Source organism: Montipora capricornis, chromosome 4 (assembly GCF_036669925.1).
Source record: "Montipora capricornis isolate CH-2021 chromosome 4, ASM3666992v2, whole genome shotgun sequence".
In the NCBI taxonomy this organism is placed as follows: Eukaryota; Metazoa; Cnidaria; class Anthozoa; order Scleractinia; family Acroporidae; genus Montipora; species Montipora capricornis.
The window spans coordinates 42077903-42102035 of NC_090886.1; the positions used below are offsets into that span (position 1 = coordinate 42077903).

At 40.4% G+C, this 24133-nt stretch overlaps 1 protein-coding gene across 4 annotated transcripts; it reads right to left on the reverse strand.

The window, feature by feature from the left end:
• Positions 1 to 4525: 4525 nt before the first annotated feature.
• Positions 4526 to 24133, reverse strand: LOC138046992 (beta-1,3-glucosyltransferase-like). 4 transcript variants are annotated; one of them, XM_068893647.1, is made up of 15 exons: positions 24057 to 24133; positions 23902 to 23981; positions 22631 to 22670; positions 21804 to 21916; positions 21263 to 21339; positions 21056 to 21167; positions 20209 to 20345; positions 18446 to 18509; positions 15506 to 15631; positions 14411 to 14477; positions 12784 to 12897; positions 8307 to 8409; positions 7284 to 7406; positions 5869 to 6013; positions 4526 to 5459 (listed from the first exon to the last, which is right to left on the reverse strand). In XM_068893647.1, exons 1-15 carry the CDS (start codon positions 24097 to 24099, stop codon positions 5349 to 5351), a joined length of 1455 nt encoding a protein of 484 aa, XP_068749748.1. In that variant the 5' UTR covers positions 24100 to 24133; the 3' UTR covers positions 4526 to 5348. The 4 variants fall into 4 exon arrangements, with proteins under 4 accessions (XP_068749748.1, XP_068749747.1, XP_068749749.1 ...); XM_068893646.1 differs by having other exon boundaries at positions 5300 to 5459; positions 21804 to 21919; XM_068893648.1 differs by lacking the exon at positions 22631 to 22670 and having other exon boundaries at positions 5300 to 5459; positions 21804 to 21919; positions 24057 to 24084.

Here is a 24133-nt window from a genome sequence, read left to right on the forward strand (position 1 = left end):
AATCTCAGTGATCCCCCTCTTTCATTTTTAAAAATGTAATGGCGTTTAAATTTCCATATTCGAATGAGCCATCTTTGGCTTTCGTTCACATTATTTTCTTGTCTTGCTTTCGACAATTTTCTGTCCAGCCAGATATTTTTACTTTCGGGAAGAATATGGTTTTTTTTTGCCAAAAATTATCTTGCAAATCACGACAATTGGTCTTCAATTCACTAAAGTGAACTCAATAAAAAATTGTTTTTGCGGATACTGATAAAATGGTAATATGAATGTAATAATATGTAATTTTCAGTACTTGAAACTTTTTTCGCTTCGTAAACAGAACGTGCCAAAAGGGTGTGGCTCCCTTTTGTTCCAGTTTCCAAAATCAGTTGTTTTACTTCGCCATTAAGCACTCAAAGCTAAAAAAGCAAGAATCATCACAGCTCAGAAATGACGCAACATATTCTGACATCCAATTGATGCCCCAATATACATTGTTGAGTTCGCTGAACATGACACGCTAAAATGAATATTTAATACATGTTTTATCGACCAATATAAAATGGAGGTGGTTATCAAAAACTATCTCAAATTTTCCTATAATTACGTCAAAGCTTACCTTCGTTTGAAAGGAAAAATTAATTGAATTTGACCAGGCAACGAAAAAAATAAATAAATAAGTAAAACAGGCAGTCGCACAGACAAGAAAATACCATTGTCAAGTTAAAATGAGTGTATACCATCGCCATTATAAACGTTACGTTACTTGAGCAGTTAGGAAAGCTTAAGGCCCAGTTCAGACGTCGTGCTTCTGCCGTGCCGAACTTTATTGCAATTTGGTTCGACTGTAGCACGGTAGGGAAACAACTCTGATTCAGACGCCGTGCCAAAGTCGAACCAAATTCAGGCTTTACTGATGCCTCGTAACAATTCTTCTCCTAACTCCCCGTGGGAACTCAATCTCGCCAAATACATTAATATAATTTATGAATTTTGTTTGGCGCGACACAAGCACGACGTTTGAATCAATGCCGTGCCAAAGTCGTGTAGCACGGCAGAGCTTGTCGAACTTAATTGCTTGCCGAACTTAATTCAAAAGTTTGATTCAGACGCCGTGCTTCTGCCGTGCTTTTGTCGAACTTAATTCCTGAATTTAGTTCGACACGGCAGAAGCACGACGTCTGAACTGGGCCTTAGCTGACAAATTCAGGCTTAGAGGGGGATTAAAATCCTGACTTCTACATTCTTTCCGCAGTTTAGATATATGGCTTTCATATGTTAACTATCGTCATAAAATACTAGTGTGGAAGCTGACGACATTGCATAGTGTGATAGGTGTATGATTTTTGCTTGCAAATGAATGTTCTACGTAAAGGAAAACGAATCATTCGAAACATTCCCAGTGCCGCTAAATTTACAATGAATCGCTTCATTTTCCCAATGGGAACCGTTGGTAAAAAACTGTTCCAAAGGATTAACCCAGAGGATCATTGACAAGTGTGCTCTCATTTGGCTTGTTTTCCGAATACAGGAAGAAAGAATAAAGGAATCAATTTTTAAAAATCCTTTTCATAAAGTCTTTGGAGTTCTCATACCGGCGGCAAAATCAGACTTGACTACAGCATGCTACTAATTGGTAAGTGGCAAGCTCTGCGGCAAAATCCGTCAGGGGTTATTCCATTAAATTCTTATTCCAAATTGGCGCTAGTTGAACGCGAGCTTTGTAATTAATATCAAGTGAGATGTAAATTTTGATAACGTAATTTGAAACAAAACCACACTCACTTCTGATTACTTGATAAACGATATAGATTTTTACTTTTACAATACAGAGATAAGAAGCGTCTATGAATATGCAAACTACAGTCAACTCTCCGCTAACGGACACTCTCCTAAGCGGACAGCTCTACTCACGCACAATCTTTTAAATTCCCCTTTTTACCTCCCAGTCAAACTCTGTATTTACACATTCCCTTAAGAGGACGAGGACACTTTTGAAAATGAAAATTGGATTTTTTCTTTTGTTTACTCTCTCGCTTAAGCGGACTCCCAACGTATAATAATTTCCTCTTGGCAACGAAAATTTGTCTTTAAGTTACCTCTGCGGAAAAGGCACTGGAACTTGTTGGAAGCCTAGCGGCATTTTCTGAGTGGCAAGGAAACGAGCCGCTAACCCAGGCAATTACCAAGGCCAAGATCAACGATATCTTAGGGCCTCTTTATACGAGCCTGGGATGCTTTTTACCCCGGGTTGAATCACCGCGGCGGGTAACCCTTTTGCAGCCAAATGTTTATAAGCGTTTACATGAAAACAGTAGTCAAACCGGGTCAGCCCCCCTTGCCGGGTAACCCTTCTCAAGACTCGGGTTGACCCGGCTAGAAGGGTTGAAATTTCTTCAATTTCTTCATGTAAACACTGGCGTATCTGACCCGGGATTGTTTGAACATCACTTTTTTTGCGGTTCAGCGTTCTCGCCCATGCGCAGCCTGTACCAAAATGGCCGATAACGTTAACACAAATTGATGATTGTTATGATTGCATGGTTCGTCCGCCATTTTCCTCACTGACAAGTAGCCACCAGCCCTTTCAATCCAGCGAAAGGGAACTGACCCGGATCAGCCCGAAGAATGACCCAACCCTCACCCAGCCCGGGATCATGTAAACGTAATATTCGACGCTGAACTGACCCGGGTCGGTGTCCAACCCGGGCTCGTGTAAAGAGGCCCTAAGTAGCCATGAGACTGAAGTCTCTATTGGCAAGGAGACAGTCAACCATAACGGACTATTTCTCCAAACTGTCATTGGACCAAGCAAACCTTCTCTTGTCACGATAGTACAATGTTTGTTAATGTTTGGATGTCTTTTTAGCACCAAACTTACATCTATTGACGGCAGCAATATATAAGTCCTTTTTAAGTTTTTGTTGAATATGAATATAGAAGAGTTATACTGTATGTTTCCTTTTTTTCCCAAGTTTTAACATTTAACATCAACGAAGAGTTTCAGCACCCTGCGAGCAGAGCCTCCTTTTGTCTTTTTCTTTACTGAAGAGGAGAGAATGGACGCTCTGTCTGAATCGCGTCAAATCTTTGAAGCCACCGCAGCCCGAACTTCTGGACTAGTCAATCTTGTTTTCTCTAGTTAAGCTGGTTTTTCCAGTGCGAGCATCCGTTTAGGGATAAAACCGATGGTTATAAACACCCGCCTGGTATGTTAGCTACGCCATGATGATGAGGCCCAAAAGGCCGAAACAGCTGTCCATGGCTGCTAATTGACCGGGTGAAATGGTTGTGCGCATGCTTGATGTATTGGCCACACCGGGTTGGTGTTAGCGTGAGTCACCTTGCTTTCATTGTTGTTATTATTGAGCGCGTTGTACCGTGAAAAACCAAGATGGCGGCGAGATCTGGTATATTAGCTTGGGTTCGACAACAACATGCAGGACGTACTCAATAAAATCTTACTCGATTCATGCAGAGTCTTTCTTGAGAACGCCAAAATCGAGCAAGCAAAGGAAAGACTCTGCTAGCAGGGTGGAGATTCAGTTGCTATGCTTGGCTACCCAATAAAACTTGTACCATTAACATCCATTAATTAACTCTCCCGTAAGCGGACATCGCCCCATTTTTCTTGGGTGTCCGCTTATGGGAATAATTCTCCTAAGCGGACAGCTCTACTAACGGACACTTTCTCCAATCCCCGAGGGCGTCCGCTTACGAGAGAGTTGACTATATGAAGTGCAGTAGCCTCCCACACATCAGCATATATTCTGGGTTGTGAAAGGTCGTTCAAAGCATTCGCGGTGGCATTCTTAAAGTTAACTCCTTTCTGACGGAGGCTTAAGTCACGCGCTAGGAACTCATTGAATTGTCGTGTTCATTTTTTAATAAGCACGCGCTGTGGCCTTTTCGTAAAGGGTTGTTTCTATTCTTTTTCTTCCATTGATAGTTTGAATGAGCAGCGCGTCACAAAGGAGGTGCCAGTTTAATTTTTGGAAGTAACACCACTTGGTTGGAAAACGCATTGTTAGATGTTTACTTATGGCTTCAGCAGGTTTTTCCTCTTTTTATGATCAAACTTTTCCAGTTATGAATTCTCGTTCATTTTCAATAAGGAGAAAAAGCAAAGTTAGACTTGACTTTCAGTAAACGTTTTCCATAGCTAAAAACAATTTGCAAAGGAATTTTATTACCTTCAAAGAACGCTTATTTTCAAGGGGGGGGGGGGGGGGGGTCCAAATCCGCCAAAGTGGGTCCATGATGAAATGGTATATGAAATGAATCATATATGAACTGCGGATATGAAATCAACAGAAGCTATGATCTTCGCAGTTATGAACGCAATTTTTACAATTGCGCAGAGAAGCCTGATGTTAGCCGATGTGTGCAAACGCTCGCAACAAGTTACAACACGTTGGGTCTTTAGATGAGAACACAAAGGACTCTGGGACGTTTTCCATCTCCGACGCCATGTTGATTTCTTGTTCGCATGTATTTGTGTGGATACGTGGCTTGTAGTGCGCGTGCGCCGGCGCAACTTTGTTGGATGTGCTGTGCAAACGAACGCAACATTGTTGGACCACGCTTCGATGACCACGAAACAATAGAAATGTTGGCACTTGTTGGCTCTGAAGTTTGACCAGTTTCAAACTTCATCCAACAACTTCCAACAAGTCGCAACAACACACAACATGGTGTGCAAACGCTCGCAACATGTTGGGCCCAACAATGTTGCGAGCGGTTGCACGGGCCTTAAACTGTATACACTAATGACGATTAATTTTGTACTTTATGCAGAAGCACAGTTATTTCCATATACACCATATTGCTTTCTGGTCGATTTCTGGGGTAAGAAAAGGGAACTCGCTTTTAGGCTTGGCTAAATCAATACACTGTATTAAGTACACTGGATCGAAATTTTCATTTCAGTAAGAAATTAGACGTTGGATCTTTGGAAATGAAAAACCAACCACATTTGGTACCTTGTTACTATCCATTTTATTACCCAGAAATATGACATTTTTCCCATTATCAAACTAAATACATGTTGTCTGAGTCACAAAATTGCATTCCTTTCCATATGTGATATCTGATCTTTGACCAATACGACATTCCTTTTCCAAAAGAAATCGAGGCACGTAGAAATTGGTCCGATGTTGCTTAATTTTCTCTAATTGCTTGTCGCCAAATAAATTAATGGTCAAAATTTTATGGATAAGCAAATCAACTGTCCGCTTCTTCCCATCATAAACGTCCGACAAAGCTGATGTCAATCATGCAACAGTTCCAAATTTCCAGTGCAGTTGCTCTTGGTGGGGGGGGGGGAGGAGAAGCCGATCATTCCCAAACTTTGTTGCAAACTGTCATCAACTGAGGTATTGTTCGTAGACAGTGAGTGGATCTAAATCGTTGTGTTTGTGAAAGGAAACTGGGTTCTGGTGCGCTAGAAGAGATGGGACATACTCGTTGGGTTTTGCCTGAAACAGAAAATTAACAATGTTAAATTGATCACACCACATATTTTGAGCAAACTTCGTGACTTTGTGAGTCCAGTGCGTACCGCAGGGATGACAATATGACTACATTGTCAGATACACATCGCTCCTTTTTTTCCTCATCCAAACAATTGTTCAGGGCAGGTGTAACTGTCTTATCCTCGTAACATACTAGTGACAAAATGACTTGATTTGTTTTAAAAAGCTGTAATTTCGTACTAGGAGGTGAATTTTTAGCCCGTTTACTCGAGAAGCCATGTTGGCTTTATCCCCCAAGCCTCGATGTCCAACTTAACATCACCAATCAGGCGTTGTCTATTGAGTCTTGATCGGCAACGATGGTGAAGTACTTTCAGTGATAATAACAGTACGAGGAGCACAATTCACACACCTGATGGAAGGCAGGACTGTGTGTAAGAGGGACCCCCAGTCTTCGAAAACAGTTTCCCAGCCACATATCGTCGGGAGAGTCTGGTTCCCAACAGTGACAGTCACTGTTCAGTAGAGCTTCAATACCAGCACGGCTAAGAATCATGCTGAAAATACACCAAGCAAACACGAAGGAATCAAACAGTCCTTCATTTGAACACGCAGGAGATGACGTTGCGAATTTCTTGCTGCATTTAAAAGGAAACGAAACATGTCTTTAAGGCCCGGACAAAAGACTTCAACATTTGCTTATTTTGTTGAACGATGTTGAATGCTGGGATGGTCAAACGGGTTTCAACACATCATCAACATTTGATTCAATAAAGCATCACGAGAGGCCAGTCATTCAGTCCCAGGCTGCAAACGCGGTTGTTACCACGAATACTGACTTGTTACTATGGATACGGACATGGATACGTCATTGAGGCCGATTAGTGCGCACGCGCGTACCCAACAATGTTGAAAGAGGGGGCAAACGGCTTTAACTTCATTTAACATTCGCGGCAACAACAACAACAACAAAAAAACTGTTGAATGGTTGTTGAAGCAAAGTTTAAACGCTTTTAATCCATTCACTCATTCAACATCGCTATTCAACAAAGTCGAACGGATGTTGAAGCAAATGTTGAAGCCGTGTAACCGGGCCTTTAACCTTCATAATTGCCTTTACTGTGGTAAAGCAGTGATTGCTACAAATTGGTTGGCCTGTGCAACCTCGTTTCCAGGACCTTTCCCTTTTCCCGCCCCACCCCAAAGCGAAGGGAACGTTCCTGGGAACGAGGTCGTGACTTGTGCAGGAGGCGTTTGAAACCTATTTTGCGTCGCAAAAACAGTGTTCCGTAGCAAAACAAAGTTGGTTGCAACATTTATTGGGCAAGCTTGGTTAATGGGTTAAAAAGGCTGTTACGTCAACGAGAAACTCAGCAACGTTTTGTTAAAATGCATCTCTTATGTTAAATTTCAATTGTCAGTGCTCTATTAAATTGTCAATTCTCTATCAGGTCCTTTCAGAGAGCAAAGATCCTTCAACATTATGGCGAGACTTGATATATGAAAGAAATACATTTGAAATGCGGAAAAAATCAATCAATTCAACTGAGCTATGAAGCCAACTGGAAACTGGTCATTTCGTGAATTCGTAATGAACCCGTAGAGGGTGTAGATAGGACGAAACTTCATATATGAAAGACATATATTTAAAAGCTATCATCAACTCCAGGCTCCCAAGGTGTAACGAGTCAAAAGGCGGTTGACTGCATGGGAGGATACTTGTGTCCCAAAAAGTCGTCGCCGGTTGTGTATCAGGAAAATTTGCAAGTTTTTGTGGGTGCCTTTCTGAGTTTCGTTAGCCACAGGTTGAAATTTCCAAACACTTACCTTCCTCCACCAGTGATGTACTCGTAACCGTATCCTGCAGTCAATCCGTACCCATACCTCTCACCCAACAAAGTGACCTCGTTCGGATCGTAACAAGATAACAACTTCTGCAATCTGGGAACACTAAGGAAGAGAAGAATAGTTCGAAATGAGAACTGACAGTCACCAGCGACTGGTTTGGTTTGTAAAAATCAGTAACAGGTTTTGGTCCAGTTTATACTGAAATTCATCACCGAGCAACGTAATATATAGATTTTGCCAAGCGTAAAATCGGAGCTTGTGTGTTATTTATTATTACAGTAAGTTAACCTGGCTTGAGCCTGCGATCCAATTGAAAACCAGTACCTAGTCCGCGGTCAACTTTACTTGAACCCGCGATATGGTCACGTGATACTGGTCAGTGACTACCTTGTTTTGATAGGTGTCAATGTCCAATATCAAAGATGTTCCCGCCAAAAAACGCGGATTGCACCACGGAGTTTTACATTGGCATACATGGATGGGTGGAAGTACGCTGACCAAAACCAAATTTTCTTTCCCATGGTGCTCCACGCGTGCGCAAAAACTTAAATGTGCTTTGTTCCTGAGCTCACAAACAAGCATTTAAAAGTTGTACAGACCTAAAACAACGGCAACTTTCAACAAGCTTTTAAAACCTTGGCATGGCAAAAGCCGTGGACGATGAGTCTTGCACAGCGTTGAATCAGAGAAGATCGTGTTCAGTCAAAATTGATTAAAAAATATTTATGAAAGTCAAGAAGACTCCTGTACGACTGATAAAACAACGCGGAAAAGTATTTTTTTAACGATATTTTGGCTGGCCAATACCAGCCTTCATCAGGTTCATAGGTAACTTTTGAAGATTTTTTTAAATCTTCGTCGTAGCCATTTGCTGAATGTTGCGCAACACATCAGCACACATGGCTTCTTACTACATTCCCACGCCTTGAAAGGAAATCGGATCCCAAGGCATCACGATGGCGAAGCGTGAAGCAAAATGACTCAGTTTTAGTAACTTGATACCTCATGATGGTGTCATCGTCCAGCACAACAAGCCAGAGTTTATCTACAGCTCTTGGATCCGTAACCGCTCGGTTAATGATAGCTTCGAGCTTCGCACAATGACCTGTAATAAAAAGAACTACAAATTTCAGTACATATCTCCGTAATGAAGCATTAACATAAGACAAGATGGATGAGTATTCATTTTCACTCCTAAAGCAGAAACTACAAGCCAGGTACATTTAACATACCAAGTATATTATTCGAGAAAAATAAACCAGGACATTCAATTAGCGGGAAGCTAAAGTGAAAATTTACCGAACGTAAGGAAATCGCGAGCGAAAAATGCTCCTACAGTCCCTCGCGCTGAGCAATCATGGCACGATATGGCGTAATTCGGCCTTGACCAATCAGAGCCCTGGGATCGCAATAAAAGGAGTTGAACGAGTAACTTTCGTAGGGCAGATGGTTCTCCTGCTTAAAAGTGAGGTTATACCTCACCCTAACACCTAACTTCACATCACAAGTCTCTCTATTAAAGCTTCCTCCGTTAGCTACCAAGCTGCATCACTTCATCGACTCACCTTCTGCAAAATTATCTTGCTCTTCATTCATTTTATCCGCCAATTTATAGCGGCATGTTACAAGCAGGTAGGGTAACCCTACTGCTAGGGTTACCCTAGCAGGAGGGTCAAAGATAGCCCGGGTTTACAAGCATTTACACAGGTAGGGTTACCCTACCATTCGGGACAACTTTGTGTGCTTGGTAACCGCAAAATTCCGCGTGAATTTAAACGCTTCCATGGTAACCAGTTTTATCTAACTACCATGGCATCTTAACTCTTAGATTGATATCAAAATAGGAAAAAAAAAATAAAAGCAACGGCTGTTTTCGCGATGAACAAAGTCCAAACTAACTTTCATTTAAGCCTCGTGTGAACCGGCTAAAATCGAAAGCGCTTTCTGGTAAAAAAAATATTATGATAATCAAGGAATGAAATAATTATAAGCAAAAACTGGTCAATTGACGAAGGAAAAGGCTTTGCATTTTTTACTGGGCCTTTTCAAAAGAAAATAAAAAGCAACATTATAGAAACATTTCTCGCTTCTGTTTGGCAAACAATTCACGTTGCATCATAAATTGAAATGGATTAATTGTCACGAGTTCTAAAAGAAGCGAATATAGGATCAAAGTGACGAAATTGAACGAAACTCTTAAGCCATCCAATTTCTTGTTATTTTTTTTATTTGCATGGTATGTCTGCTAATGTTGTTTTAAATAAGCCTTTTCAATCTTGGTTTTAACCGTTTCCTGTACCACGCCAAACCATTCAGTGTACTGATTAGTCTGCGTTCGTTTTAACAATGTTTCCATTATTCGCTCTTCACTTCGATTTCTTGAAGGAAACTTTTCCAAACGACCAGCTGTGAGAAATATCATCGACTATGAAAGATTCTTAACGGTCATGATAGCCGAAGCACTTTTTTCAAGTTCGGCGGGTCAGAGTTTAATCTTTCATCAACAAAGTGCCCAATGTTTAGCTGCGTGGACGGTGAAAAACGAGGAGTCGGTGTGTTGGGAGGGCGAAGACCTTGCAATTCTCTTACCCTCGTCCCCACTCCAAATTTCCCCTCGCCTTTTCCTAGTGTTTCAGTCGCTCTTGTATCACATCTACTTTCCTGCATGTTTGCGGCACTTTCTCGCATTTGATCCCCTTAATTTTAAACCACTCCATTAAATCACTACAACACTAACAGTTTTGAAGAAAGTGTTGTTATAATGACAGTTCGTTCACTTTATCCGTCTAAGACGGATTAGAACTTGAAGCCCAACTACGGCTCCCAGACGTGTAAACAAAATGATCAACTACTTCAAATTTCCAAGTATTAACTTGCACCTGAAAACAGAAGTAATGCCCCGTCAAGTTCTCTCGCCACTAAAACATACGATGCCGAAGAGGATATAGGAGACAGTGAGGTTGAAAAATTCAAGATATGCGGCGAAATGCTTTCGTCAGTGATAGAGGGAAGCTGGTTATGCCCCGAATAACAGGAAAGGAGGTGAATATGTCTATAACAGGAACGCAATTGATAAATCCTTCGCAGAAAGCCAAAAAAAAACTTAAAGAACATCATATAACTTTTAAGCGAGTTTGTCCGAGAGAGGAAGTACTAACACAAGAAAAAGTAATTCGAAAATACCTTGAGAAAGCGCCCGAAGCGGTGAAGCTGCCAGCTATTGCAAGCCGACCATTGAGACTCACAAGCGACGAACGATACGATCTTCAAGCTCTTTTACGAGTGCGATGTTTCGAGTTCCCACTTCACGTTCAACAACTCATTCCCGAATGGACACGGTACAGATCCCACAGCAAATCGTCCACTTCATCTTCGTCTTGTTTTCGTCGCTACGATCGTTTCACAACAGGTCAGGAAACTGCGAAGGAACAATTTCCGTTCGTCGTATATGATAATTGTAATAACTCTCAAGAAGGAAATGAAGTTCGGAGAGAGTCAGCAAAAGCCGAACCTGACAGGTTTGTACCCTTCAAATCTTCGATTCTCGAGGGACAACGACTGGATTTAAGAGAAAAATACAGAATTGAATCAAGTGACTACGACTTCGTAAACCGACACTTAAAGAAGAAGGGTGGTGGAAAACTCGCCCCTTGAAAGAATTTTTGGCCCTCAACAATTCAAAGATGTGTTTCAATAGGTTCGTTTACAAATCCCGACAGACCAATTTTGAAAATTTGTTAGATGGCAAAAAAAGGATAAGCCTTAGAAAAGAAAGTCTATGCTTTTTTCAATTACCAGTAGCACTCACCGATCACGCGGCAAAAAAATTAGTTTCAACACAACATGTTGTCATGGCGACATCTGAGGTGACAATTTTGCGACATCTAGTCTTACTTGAGAGGTCAACCATAATGTTATATTACCTTTATATTTATGTTCGAGGTCAAATTTATTTGCTTCCGCTAAATAACTGGAACTCCTTTTTCTCAGACGGATCAAAGCTATTTCTAGCTAGATGAGAGGTAACAGTTAAGAAGATACGACTTCACCATCACAAGGTGGCTGCAAAAATCTTACAAAAACATCGAATGTTGTTACAGATTAGAGAACCCTTCCTTCTAACGGCGATTTTTTAGTTTAAAACGCTTATTTAAGGCTGATTTGGTTTACTTGAATTTTCATTACGTCTCGTTCCATCGACAAACGGCTTACAAAGGACGAAAAGAGGGCTTCATTTGTTTAAGGTTCGCATCGGTAATTCAGATTGGCGTCTTTAGGCTTAGAATATTGTTTATCAAGACAAAGCTCTGTTAAACTGTCAGCCACAGTCTTGTTTCAGATTATACGGTAATATGTTACTTATTTACACTTTGGCGAAGACATATTTCTTCTGGCTGCGGACAGAGAGGCATGAATACCAGGAGCCACTGATGGGCTCCTGATGAATACCCATGCATTTGGAGGTATCGGTGGCAGCCCATCCCTTTCTATCCGTTAATCAACCTGTAATATTATTGTAATTATTATATGACTAGCTCCGCGAGCGGGCAAAATGAACCAAATCCCACGCTGTGATTGGCTACCCGAGCGGGCAAGATGGAGCTATACTGCCTGCTCGGGATTACTCACTTGGTCCCGCAAGATCAAAGATCATTTTTTGGTATATATTTATATAATAAATCCTTTATTGACCAAGCTTGTTCGGTCAAGATGGCTGGATATTGGCCTCGTTCTTTTTTTGCGTGTTTATGGACCTCGACTCCGTCTCTGTCCATAATCACGCAAAAAAGAAATTGGACAATATCCAGCATTCTTGACCTCACGCTTGGTCAATAACCCATACATATAATAAACAGGAGATTTATAGTCTGCTGAAATAGGGCGAACTACAACACTACACGGTGTGCAAAGGTGTGCTCAATGCAGGGGATGGGAGAGGGAGTAATATTTTTCAGTTCAATGAGACCTGGCCGGGTTGCTCGAAGCATGGTTTATAGCGCTAACCTGTCTTTTGTCACGTTATTTTAGGCTGTTGAGGGGAACTCTTTAGTTAATCACGAGTTTACAACTCGAAAATAGTAACGTGGAGTTTCTTCACTGATAGAAGTATCGTTACATCACAAACAAGATGATGCTGAGCAAAAACAACCTTTATCCAGACGATTTGCCATAAACTTGAAAAACGTCGGGCCGACCTTTTTCGTGATTACCCAAAAGCAATCCGTTTCAATCTTGTCCATTTGTGTCCATCCACGTTTCCCTTTCCTTTTGCTGTATTTCTTTTACGTTGTTCAACACTTTAAACTGGTTATTGCAATGTTTCATTCTACTTTCTGGGCATTTTGGGTGTCATGAAAATTACATCATTTTGCGTGAGATAGCCCCTTTAAACGCCAGGGAAACCTATAGGCTTTGATACCTCTTAACCACCGGTTAGCGCTAACCAGGCTTCGAGCAACCGGTCCCTGGTCTGACGTACCTCTTTCCGTATTTGGAACTCCAATGTCCTCTGTTGGTATTGAAGGATCGGCAGTTTCACTGTAGTACACGATATGCTTGGCGTATTTTCCAACCGTTTTTTGAACGATTGGCACTGAAAGAAAAGTACCACCAATTGGAACCTCTAAGAATTTTTATTTCATAGCTACCACGCCAATGATTAGCCAATTTAGAGAGACCCATTCCATAGTATTGCAGGCTTTACTTAGTTCTGTGCTTTCCCACTCAATTCGGTTAGAAAGACATGAATGAGGCGTAACTAACTTAAAGACAGTACTCCTCTTCGGGTACCAGTTTTTTCACTCTAATTTATGCACCTCGTGCTCCGCACAAGGGCCGCAAAATTAAAATGGGAAATACAAGTGTCTAACAAGATTCCTCTGAAGAAGGCCGCAGAAGGCGGTCGAAAATTTAGTTTTAACGTTTTTAGATCTGTTTTAAACCTTTAAACCCCCTTGTTAGAACTTTAATACACAGGTCGTTCCTTAGTATCAAGACTATATCTCCGAAGATCGAGGACAAGAATAAAAAAGTGCGGAAGTTAACAAGGACAAAGAACTTTAGTAACTTATTTTTATGGCTAAAAATGACGTCGGGCACCTCCTCACAACTCCATGAGGGATGAATACTATCCTTATGGGATAATAGATCCAAAGTTTTGAAGAGTCTTGAAGAGCATGCGGTTGTCTCGATACTCCAAGCGTTGATCTACAGTATTCAGGTCCATGCACAAATTTGGTAACGGTTAGCTTTCAGTTATGCACCTATCAATGTAAATTCCGCAGGAAGGGGGGAGGGGGTGCGGGAAACGGGTGGAGATTTGACACTTCTTAAAAATTTGTAATCGAATTCCCCAGGGTGGGAAACTAACGTCGATCAAAAGTGTCAAAAAAAGCCCCACCCTGGGGCAAAGAGTCTAAACAAACAATACTATAAAACAAACAAAAGAACATTTGAAACTGGGTATATTAATAATTTTTTATGCTCAGTATGTCGAAACAGGTCGGATCAGTGACCCGTAAAATACTCTAAACTAGTGGTGGAATTCGATTTCAATCAGATGGGAACCTAAGGATAAAAACTTTCTCGAAATAGATGACAGTTTAAAGTATCCGATTATGACAGTTGAAAGTATCGGATTATGGCGACAAAAACCAATAAAAACTTCACACTTTTCTCCAACTGAAGCGTGACTTAGGGACAGACTTGGTAACCGCGTTTGAAAAGCCCGACAGGGGGAATAGTCTCAGGCATCAAATCCCCGCCTATCGCCCGCACTTCCCCCCTCCCCCCCCTCCCCGCGGGATTTACATTGATAGGTGCATTAGGGTGACGAAAACTGAAAAATTGGAGTTTCCTGTAACGTGCCTCGTTAGTCTGTGTACTGGATATCTGTGTTGGTTTGACGAACGCCAGAGAACAGGGTTCCGACATTTGAAGCCCTGTCAGTTCGCCTTTCGTTCACAGAAAAAAGGCAGTCGGGTTTCCGTACAACATTTCAGTAACCTTTCTCAGATTCGAAAACCTGTCTTTTGTATGCAAATGGAAAATGTAGCAAAATGATGGTGGAAGTCAGAGCTGCAGAATCAACAAGAGGATGAATTTACCTCGATCGCTGTGGTACTTCTTTGTTGTCTTGACAGCAAAGAAGATATGATCCAACGATAGATCGCCCTGTAAACAGAGGCAGTCAGCGGTTTAAATTGAGGGGGCTCAGAAACTCAGAAACTGTAGCCCTACAGAGCGCGAGGGCCGAACTCAACCTCGTTCCCAGGGTCTCTCTTCCCTACCTCCATTATGGCGAAGGAGGCAGAGAAGAGAGACCCGGAGAACGAGGTTGGGCCGTACTGGGAAATATTGGCCCGAGGTCGGGGCAGTGCGGACCAGCGAGGTCCGTACAAAGACGACCGAGGGCCAATATTCCCCAGTACGGTCCCAAGAAAGTGAGCTTAGTAAGTAGTTGTTTATTATATGGCATCGTTTCTTCGAGCAATCAGACACTTCTTCACTTTGTGAACGTTCGTAATCTTCGTCTTCTATCAGCGAACTTTGAACGGTAACCATTTACATGTAAAACTAAATTCCGCTTGCTATAATTATACTGTCTGTTGTGATGGAAAAATTAAATTCCTCCTTATAAAAAAATTTTTTTGTGTTTCTCTCAACGTGAATTTCCCGTGAAAAAGAAAAAAAACGGAAACGGACCGTTTCCATGGTAATGGTCCGTACTGTAAAATCCCCACCGAAAACCAGCCAATCAAATTGCTCCATTTAGCCTGAGAATTGCTTGCCATATAATAATAGCCCTTCTTCAAATTATTTGTGGTTAATTTAGCTTCATCATGAATATGTTTGATAAAAGCAAATTTTCGATTTTCAACTGCGTTTCGAAAAGAAACAAAACCAAAGTAATTAGTTACTATGCTCGGTGACCGAATGACATGCAAAGGGAGGCTGAGAAGAGCCATACGGCATTCGACGGAGGTTTCAGGTGTGTTCGGATAAAATGCGCGAAAGCAACCTTTCGGAAGGAAATCTAACTATATGATTTCCAAACGTTTCACCGTTTGACGCTGCTTCAAGAGCCGAAACCAACACGCTTTGCACTCACACCCAACCCAGTTTTCAGGGTCCTAACGGTAATCAATGCTTGCTGGCGAAAGAAAGAGAAATGAGACTTGGAATGAGTTATATAAACTTACACATTCCGGGGCACTACTTATCAATGCTGTTACACAATCACGTTGGTCCTTTAATTGACTGGTGCAGAATTCTGGTACATCGGTGAGTAATGTGCCTCGGCCCTCGTCACGAATAAACATTGCAACCTGCAAAAGAGTTATCATACAAAACAAGTCGTTTCGAAGATATTTGCACGCGGTGAAAACGTGCAGACATAAAACAATGGGGAAAAAAGAAGGATTGAAACCATTATCTGAAGAAAACGATAGCTAAGGGTGGTTTCCTTTTCTCAGAACTGGCCAGCCAGACCCGTCAGTTTGCAACGAAAAGGTAACTATCTGAAGGAACACTTGCATGATAATTCCTCGCATTCTTCTGGCGGAGTTATATCATCCTCCAAGTGTGTTAAGTTGAAGGCGTTGTAGAGTTAGTCCTTCCAAATGCCCGGTCTGGCCGGGCATTTGAACTTACAAAAATTTTTAAAGTTACTGAGAAAGCTTTCGAAATCCATGCGGATTCGTTTCTTGGGAGACATACTAATTGTCGAGTTAGGATTTCGAGTTGGATTTTCGAGTTGGATTTTCGAGTTGGATTTTCGGGTTGGATTTCCAGGTGGATTTCCCAGATGGATTTTCCAGTTGGATTTTCAAGTTGGTTTTCGACTTGGTCAGTGTAAAATGTAGACTGCAGACCAGAGGTAAAATGCAGACTAAGGTGATAATGTCACTGTTGAAAAAGCCCAAACCCTTAAGAAGTGCTAACCTTAGGCCTAATTAGGCTTAAAACAATATTTACGCTTAACTTTTAGCACTTCTAAAAGGTTTGAGCTTTTTCAAAAGTTACATTATAACCTTAGTCTGCATTTTACCCTAGGTCTTCAGTCTACATTTTACACTGACCTAGTCGAAAACCTCATTCGAAAATCCAAGTAAATAGGCAACCTCGTTTCTTGGAGATGGTTACCAGAAAATAAAGGGTTTGCAACCAATCTCCAGAGACGCAGACAACAATGCTGCAATGTATAATTGCTGGTGGACAAACAAAAGGAGCTAATGAGAGATCTTTTGTTTTCGTTCACCAACATGGCGGCGATGACCTAACGTGAAAACCACCTCCTGCCGCCTCAAACTGACGAGGCTGCTAAGCTTTGCGTAACTTTCGACTGAGAATTTTGTTAGAGGAGAAGAATATTTTTTCTTTTATATTAGATCCTAATAGACAAAACTTCATTGTTTCAAAAATAAACTCGCCAAGTATTTACTTTGAGATAAACTCAAGCCTTTTTCGTGATTCGGCATTTCATTTAAACAAAGCTAATAATTTAGTAGAGATGACCCCGAGCGCACTTTTTTTCAGTACAACTGACTACCTTGTCACCTTTGTTAGCATTCGGCGGCGATCCTCGAAGAGCGAATCGGAATACATGTACACTAAACGTGTCCTTATGCAAAAAAAGCGACAAGGAATTTTGCACTCAAGCAATAAATAACTGCTGAATCCGTAATCTGACGAGTGCTTTTTCAAGGGTCTCAAGAACTCAAGCTTTAGGAAAAGCAATCGCAACATTACGGTGGGGGAAACCATATTGTCCAGGGCAATTGCCCATATCCTAACAAATGACAAAGACAGCGTTGAAACGACGAGTAGTAGTCTGCATAAATTTGTGCACCATGTAAACGCCATTAAATCCAAAACCCTTGTTTTTGCGGCAAAAAGCAAAAATGGCGTTCAGCAAGTATTCAGCCCTTACGCAAACTCATGTCCACCCTAAGAATATCCGAAATGAATTTACTGAGATAAAAAAGAAACGAAGATTGAAAAAAAGCCATGGAGTAAGATATCAAGTGATCCCCGCCCCAAACTAGGGCAGAGGAGTGGGAACCAGGGGTGAGGGGTGGGAGGCTAGAAAAACTGAATTACATGCCGCGGTTGAATGTACTAATTAAACGAGGTAATAGCATTGTTAGTTTCGGAAAACATGGAATAAAACTATCGAAATTGTCAACATGGTGAGCAAGTTTGTTCATCTATGTGTAAAGAATTGATGGTTTTCACGTTACGTCGTCGCAGTCATGTTGGTGGACGAAAAGTACAGAAATCTTTTTATCTCCTTTTGTTCGCTACTCCATTGTTTATTGTCTCTTAAGATTGGTTGCAAACCAGGCATTCATGTCTTTAAGTGTTAAAATGCCAACCGTTTGTCAGCCTAACCCCTGGGGGACATGGATGCATCCCTCGTCCCCTAGGGGTTACACATTAACCGGTGTTTTTCACATACAAGTGCCACTTTTTCGTGATTATCGCAAAGCAGTCACAAATGAGCCAATGAAAGGATGTGAATTTCGTCCCGTTTGCAAATTAGGTAGAATGAAATTTTCCTATAAATGAGGAGGGCTGAAAGCATTCCAAAGCTCGAGGTAGTTGTTTCACCTGTTCAGAAGAGAATTATCAAAGATGCCACCCAAAGCCGCTGGAAAGAAAGAAGAGAAGCTTGAGAAGCCAAAACTGCCAGGCAAAAGCAAGGATGCTAAAAACAAGCGGGGACGACGCAGAAAACAAACCTACGCCATTTACATCTACAAAGTTCTAAAACAAGTTCACCCGGACACTGGAATCTCCAGCAAGGCGATGAGTATTATGAACTCTTTTGTCAACGACATCTTTGAACGCATCGCAACGGAAGCTTCAAGACTATCAACGTACAGCAAGAAGTCGACCCTTAGCTCCCGAGAGATTCAAACTGCCGTTCGCTTGATACTGCCTGGTGAGTTGGCAAAACATGCGGTTAGCGAAGGCACCAAAGCTGTTACAAAATACACCTCGAACACGAAATGATTCCCTAAAAGATGTTTTCAAAAGGTTCCAAGACTTTTGTCCTCTTCTGTTCACATGTATCAAAATACTGTTTAGCCTTCCCTATAGTTTGTCTATTATGTACAGAGTTCCCGATATTTCTTTACCTCGTGTTGAACGTCGATTGTAAAGTCCGCCTGTGGTGGAAAAGCGTGGAGTCTTTTACTCAAACTACGACCGAAAAATACATCCAACGTGTTAGTAGTTATGTTTATTTTAATTAACATCTTTTTTTAGAGTAAGTATGTATTTTTTTGTAAATAGCGTTTTGTATATTTCCGAGCATTAAAATAGCTTTCTATATTGAATACTTGAAGTACGTGTCATGTTTTTGAGACTAATTCTCGCTATGGTTATTCTGTTCAATGGCCAAAACGTACCACCAATTTGAGTAAGATGCGGAATTGCTGACAGTTCTTAAATGTCCTCTTCGCTTTTCAATGAGATGCAAATCAGATGCAAGGTGGTTTGCTGCAATCTCGCACTTTGTGACAACTTCGATCCTTTCCAAAAAACAAAACTACTGAAGCAATATAGTTGCATAAAAATTGAACACTCGTGGTTCAATTTCGCTACAATACGCTAAAAACTTCCAATTCGTTAGTACTTTTAAACAGAAGCATTTAGTGCTTGTCGTGACCTTCGTTAAAAACGATCCTTCGTTTTCAAAGTTTCCAAAGATTTTTTCCCCAAAATCTAGAAGCAAACCACGCCTGCTTAACAGTCACAAAATACCAAAAAGAAAACCAACCCTTGTGTTACCACCATTTTAATAAGAACTTTAGTAAACTAGGCCTAAAACGCACCTCCAAAAAGAAAAACAAAAATAACTCTAGGTTACAGTAAAGAAAATTTTTTTTTTTTAGCTGGCAAAACTTGACTCCATAAAATCGTAGATAAACTGACAACCGAAAATTTAGGGTGCGTTCGATTGACCCTATTCCGGAATAAGAATACGTGGAGTGATACATACATACATATTTATTAATCCTTAGAGTGAGAGACACTGTACAGGATGCTAAAAGGTCAAACGGGTCCGACGGGAGTACATTTAAAGGCTACATAAGAGCCTGACATATAAAGCTTATTGATGATTTAAAAATGTATGTTTGGGCGTTTCCAAGCAACAATTTTCATTTCAATCTCCGTTAAAACGAAGGAATTCTAACTCCCATTCCATGTATTCCTATTCCAGAACACGGTCAATTGAATGCGCCCTTAATGTAATCTTGCCGGCGTTTCGCGGCAAATGGGGGTATCTTTATTTTGGGAGCGCCCCGAAATCCACCACGGCTCGCTTGTGCGTGGCCGTGAATCTCGCTCATCTTTGTGGGCCATTTTTTCGAAATGTTGCTACTTGGTCGTTGTGGTACGTATCTGGTGTTTTTTCCACTCTTCAGGGTGCGCATGGTTCCCGCTACCGGTTTGCCAAAGATACCACCCTGCGGTGCCGGGATCATAACAGGCTCCTTCTCACAAATTTTAAGGCACCAGTTGTCCCAAGCTCATCAATTGCCGATGACTTTAATAAAATAAATTCAGACCATTCGTCTTATGAACGCTATATGAAAATTTCCCTCTATTAAAAGAGCACTGGTTAAAGGTAGATAACGTTTTAGTCTCTTGAAATCCATGAAAGTGCCACTTTAGCGGGCGACACTAGTAAGTGGGTGTTTGCACAGCATTTTGCATTGTGGATAAAGAAGTTCGTGTTTTCCCATCCACGGGCGCCAAAAGAAACGAGGCGTTATCTTCACTCCCGCTCTTAAGTGAGTGAACTCACAACAGCACAACAGTTTGGTAAGTCGGAAACAAAACTGAAATTTTATTGAAATTTTATTTAAGAATCTCGTCATAAAGGACAACTCGCCTGTTGAGCAGAGGAACAGATAACGCCCATCCAGCAGCAAAATCAGGGAAAGAGAACTGAGAAGGGTCTTCATAGAAAGCAAAATGATGGATAATTGCTGCTTGTTGATCCTGTATAGCATGGCCAAGAAACAGCTCCTGAAAATACCAGAAAACAACAATTTGCAAAACATCGACCAATATCCTTCCATTATAACATGTGTGGATGGAGGGGGGAGGGGCTGGAAAGGGCAATGTACCCGTCTTGCCATCCCCACTCTCTTTGTTCAACTGACCTAAATGTGCAAAGTTCTTCATTCATCACTGCCCTAACTTTAAAGCACTGGGTTGGAGCAGTAGTAAAGGCACTAATGCCCTCCTCAATGTACATGTATCCAGGGTGCAATTCCTGGACTTTGCCTGTAGGTTCTCTGCTCCAAGAGCTATATAAGCAGGGCTGGCATAGTCACTGGTAAAATTGTTTGCCTCCCACCAATGTGGCCTGGGTTTGAATCCCAGACTCAGCATCATACGTCGGTTGCTTCTCTGCTCCAAGAGGTTTTCTCTGGGTATTCCAGTTTTCCCCTCGAGATCCCCAAAAACCAATGTTTCCTTTGATATGATTTCATTTGATTTGATTTGTGTTAATTTGAATTGATATCTATGTATAGTATGTTGTAATAAATATTACCGGTATCATTATTATTGTTATTATTATCATTATTATTATTATTATTATTATTAATTATTATTATTATTATTATTATTGTCGTTATTATTATTATACTGATAAAAAGATTCTTATTGAAGGGAGGTCCTAGACTAGTTCCATATTACGGCTATTACACATTAATAAACTACCTACTCACTTTTCTTGCATCATGTTTACCGAGAACTTGAACCAGTCCAGGAAGGTTGATGGTGGTTTCACCCTCACAGAAAAATATCCAGTGTTTGTTGTTACCATATTTGCCAGCTAAGCTACATTGAAAAAAATCATACTAGAAATTTAAAAGAAAACAATACATTTCTTTTGAATTCCTTGGAAAGAAAAGATCAGGTTAAGAAAATTTAACCTGTTTATGATGGGAATAACTGTCCAAGCTCCAAAAGGTGCCCACTCTTCGTGCATCATCTTAAGTTCTAAGTGATCCTGGAAACAATAAGTTGAAAATTAATTTGAATGTCTCTTTTGAATAAATTCTTGCTTTTTAAACATCCAATATTATTAAAGTAGACAATTATTGGATTGTAATAGGGAGTTGCCAGTCCCTGGGGAAGACTATCTACACTTTCTTGACTTCTGGCCTACTTTAGTACAGACACACATTAATGTGGACAATGGACACTTCTTTGGAAGTCCAGTCTAGAACAGACTACAGGATGGACAGTAAGCATGTCGCATGCAACAAGCTTACAAAAGGCCTACGACATGACTTACGATTTTCTCTGACATACACGATAATTGTAAACGAGTTGTAAGCCTGTTGTAGGCTTGTGGCATGCAACAAAAATCATGCCCTGTGTAAATCGGCCCTAAGAAAGCTAAGCAACCCAGGTGGTGGTGCTACTGGAGTTTGACTCCACTATTATGCTTCAATGTTATTATTTTTATACCTTCTCTCCCATTGCTTCTGCCTGTTCACTCAGATCTTCTCTCATTGCTTTTGCTTTTTTCACATGAAAGGAGCTGTGCTGACTTCTCACAATAATGACTAAATCCTTCAGTCCTACTAAAAGAAAACAAGGAACAACAGTGTGAGAGGAAGAACAAGCCTCTTCCAATAATTATTTCTTCTCCTTCCTCTATTTTTTGTCAGGCAATAATAATGATGACAAACAACTTTATTTTTCATGAGGGTGAGATAAATGACAGTATAACTAACTGAAAACTTTGTGGTCCTCAAAGCGTTACTTGGAAGTAAAATCTCAGTAATTGCGTTACTTTGCCTAGGGTTTTGGGGTACCTGAACAATGCTCAGGAAAACTGTTTCATTACAAGTTCACACTGTCAGGACAAATTAAAAGCTTGCAGCAAAAGGCATTTTGATCCTTTTTCACAAATTACTGTTAGTCCTTCATAGAACTCATTAATAGAACTTTTTCATAATTTAAACTATATAAAGAATTAACCGGTAGTTATAGATTATTATAATATATAGTTTTTTATTTACTTCTACCTCTACTTCTGTTTTCTATTGTTTATTTTTCAGACCACAAAGTAAACTATTGGTTCTTTCCAAGTAATTGTGTCAATCCTATAAAGTTATTATTATTATTATTATTATTATTATTATCCTTTGAATAAATTAATTTAAGATTTGTGTTTGCAACAGGTTCATTTTCCCATTGTCTGCTTCAAAATTGAACTCTCAATGTTCTTGTAAATGGAAGTTTAGTAATGCACAAGATGATTTCACAAAGTACATTTCGTCACAAGTTACCTGTTACAGGAATTTCTGTCTCATTTTTAACTGATGAATTCTGAGAAAAAGATAATCACCAAGGTGAAAATAAGAGGATTTCCCAAATCTATCTGACTAGAGATCCTCTGCTAAACAGGTACTCATATCTCAATACTAACTTATAAAAGATATCTTTGAAAAAAAATTAATGTATATTTGAAGTGTGACTTATTAACGAAAGATAGAAGTGATCCTTGCACTAATACCTGGACACCTGACAAATTCTGACAGTTCAGGCGGCTTCAACTGCTTCAATGGGATTTGAACCCATGACCTCTGCAATGCTGTTGCAATGGTATACCAACTGAGCTAAAAAGTCACTCAGTTGGGAGCTGGTCATTTTGGAATGAATAAGCCCAACAAATTGACCTTCTCCCAACTGAGTGGCCACATAGCTCAGTTTGTAGAGCATTGCACCAGCATCGCAGAGGTCATGGGTTCAAATCCCACTGAAGCCACTTCAACTTTTAAGGTAGCTATAAGAGACAGTAATATTGCTCAAATTGTCCAGATAACTGCAAAGATCACGATTATATAATACTTGTCCACTTGTATTCTTGTGGCAGCCTTTATAGAATGAGGCATATACCAGTAATAGTAAACACTACACATATGCAAATTTATACGTGGATGGACATCCCATTATCCATCCACCAGCAAGAGGTTGCCAGCAAATTGAGAAAACAGGACGAACTGGGAACGTACATCTTCTTCATACTATTCTTCTAATAATGTTATTATTAAAATCTTTTACCGCCATTGAAAATGGTATTATCAATTTCTGTTCTGTAATTATGCATTAAACATTTCCTTTAGTACACAAGTAAAATACAATCTTTAATTTATTCAATATAAAAACGTGAAAACGTTACATGCTTGTCCTCACAGCGATTTTAAATTGCTACAAAATGTTCGAGTTTGTTATTAAGGGTCGCGATATTTCTTTGATTGTGGGTTGGAAAATATTAAATTAAGGTTTATGACCCCGAGCAACCGGGTGGATATTGTTCGCATACAGGTAACGTGAAGATCGGGTATTATTTGTCATTGTTGAGTTGTATTGTTTAAGTCGATCAGACAATGTTTGAATAATGAGAAGAGACGGGGAACAATACTTGCTACTAAGAATGAAAAGAATTGAGTTCCAGCAGGAAAAAGTGAAATTTCTCGAACATATAGACATTTCTCTTTTAAAATGGACAAAAAATTGAACATCAAAGACATTTAACGGAAACGAATGATTACCCTACCAAAATCGCGGCAAATTCGAATCCGGACAGCTGAGCGCTGTCTGGTCCAAAATCCGCGAATTCATCCGCGTAAATTGATACTGAAAATTGTAAAAATCAACATACTGAGTTAAAAACTTATATTCAACAAGGAATTGATTGAATTTAAATCTTACCACACACAAGAAACGAAAAGATTGCCTGAAAAAGGTGGAACATCGTGCGAGACGAGGTCCGAGACGAGAAAATTCGG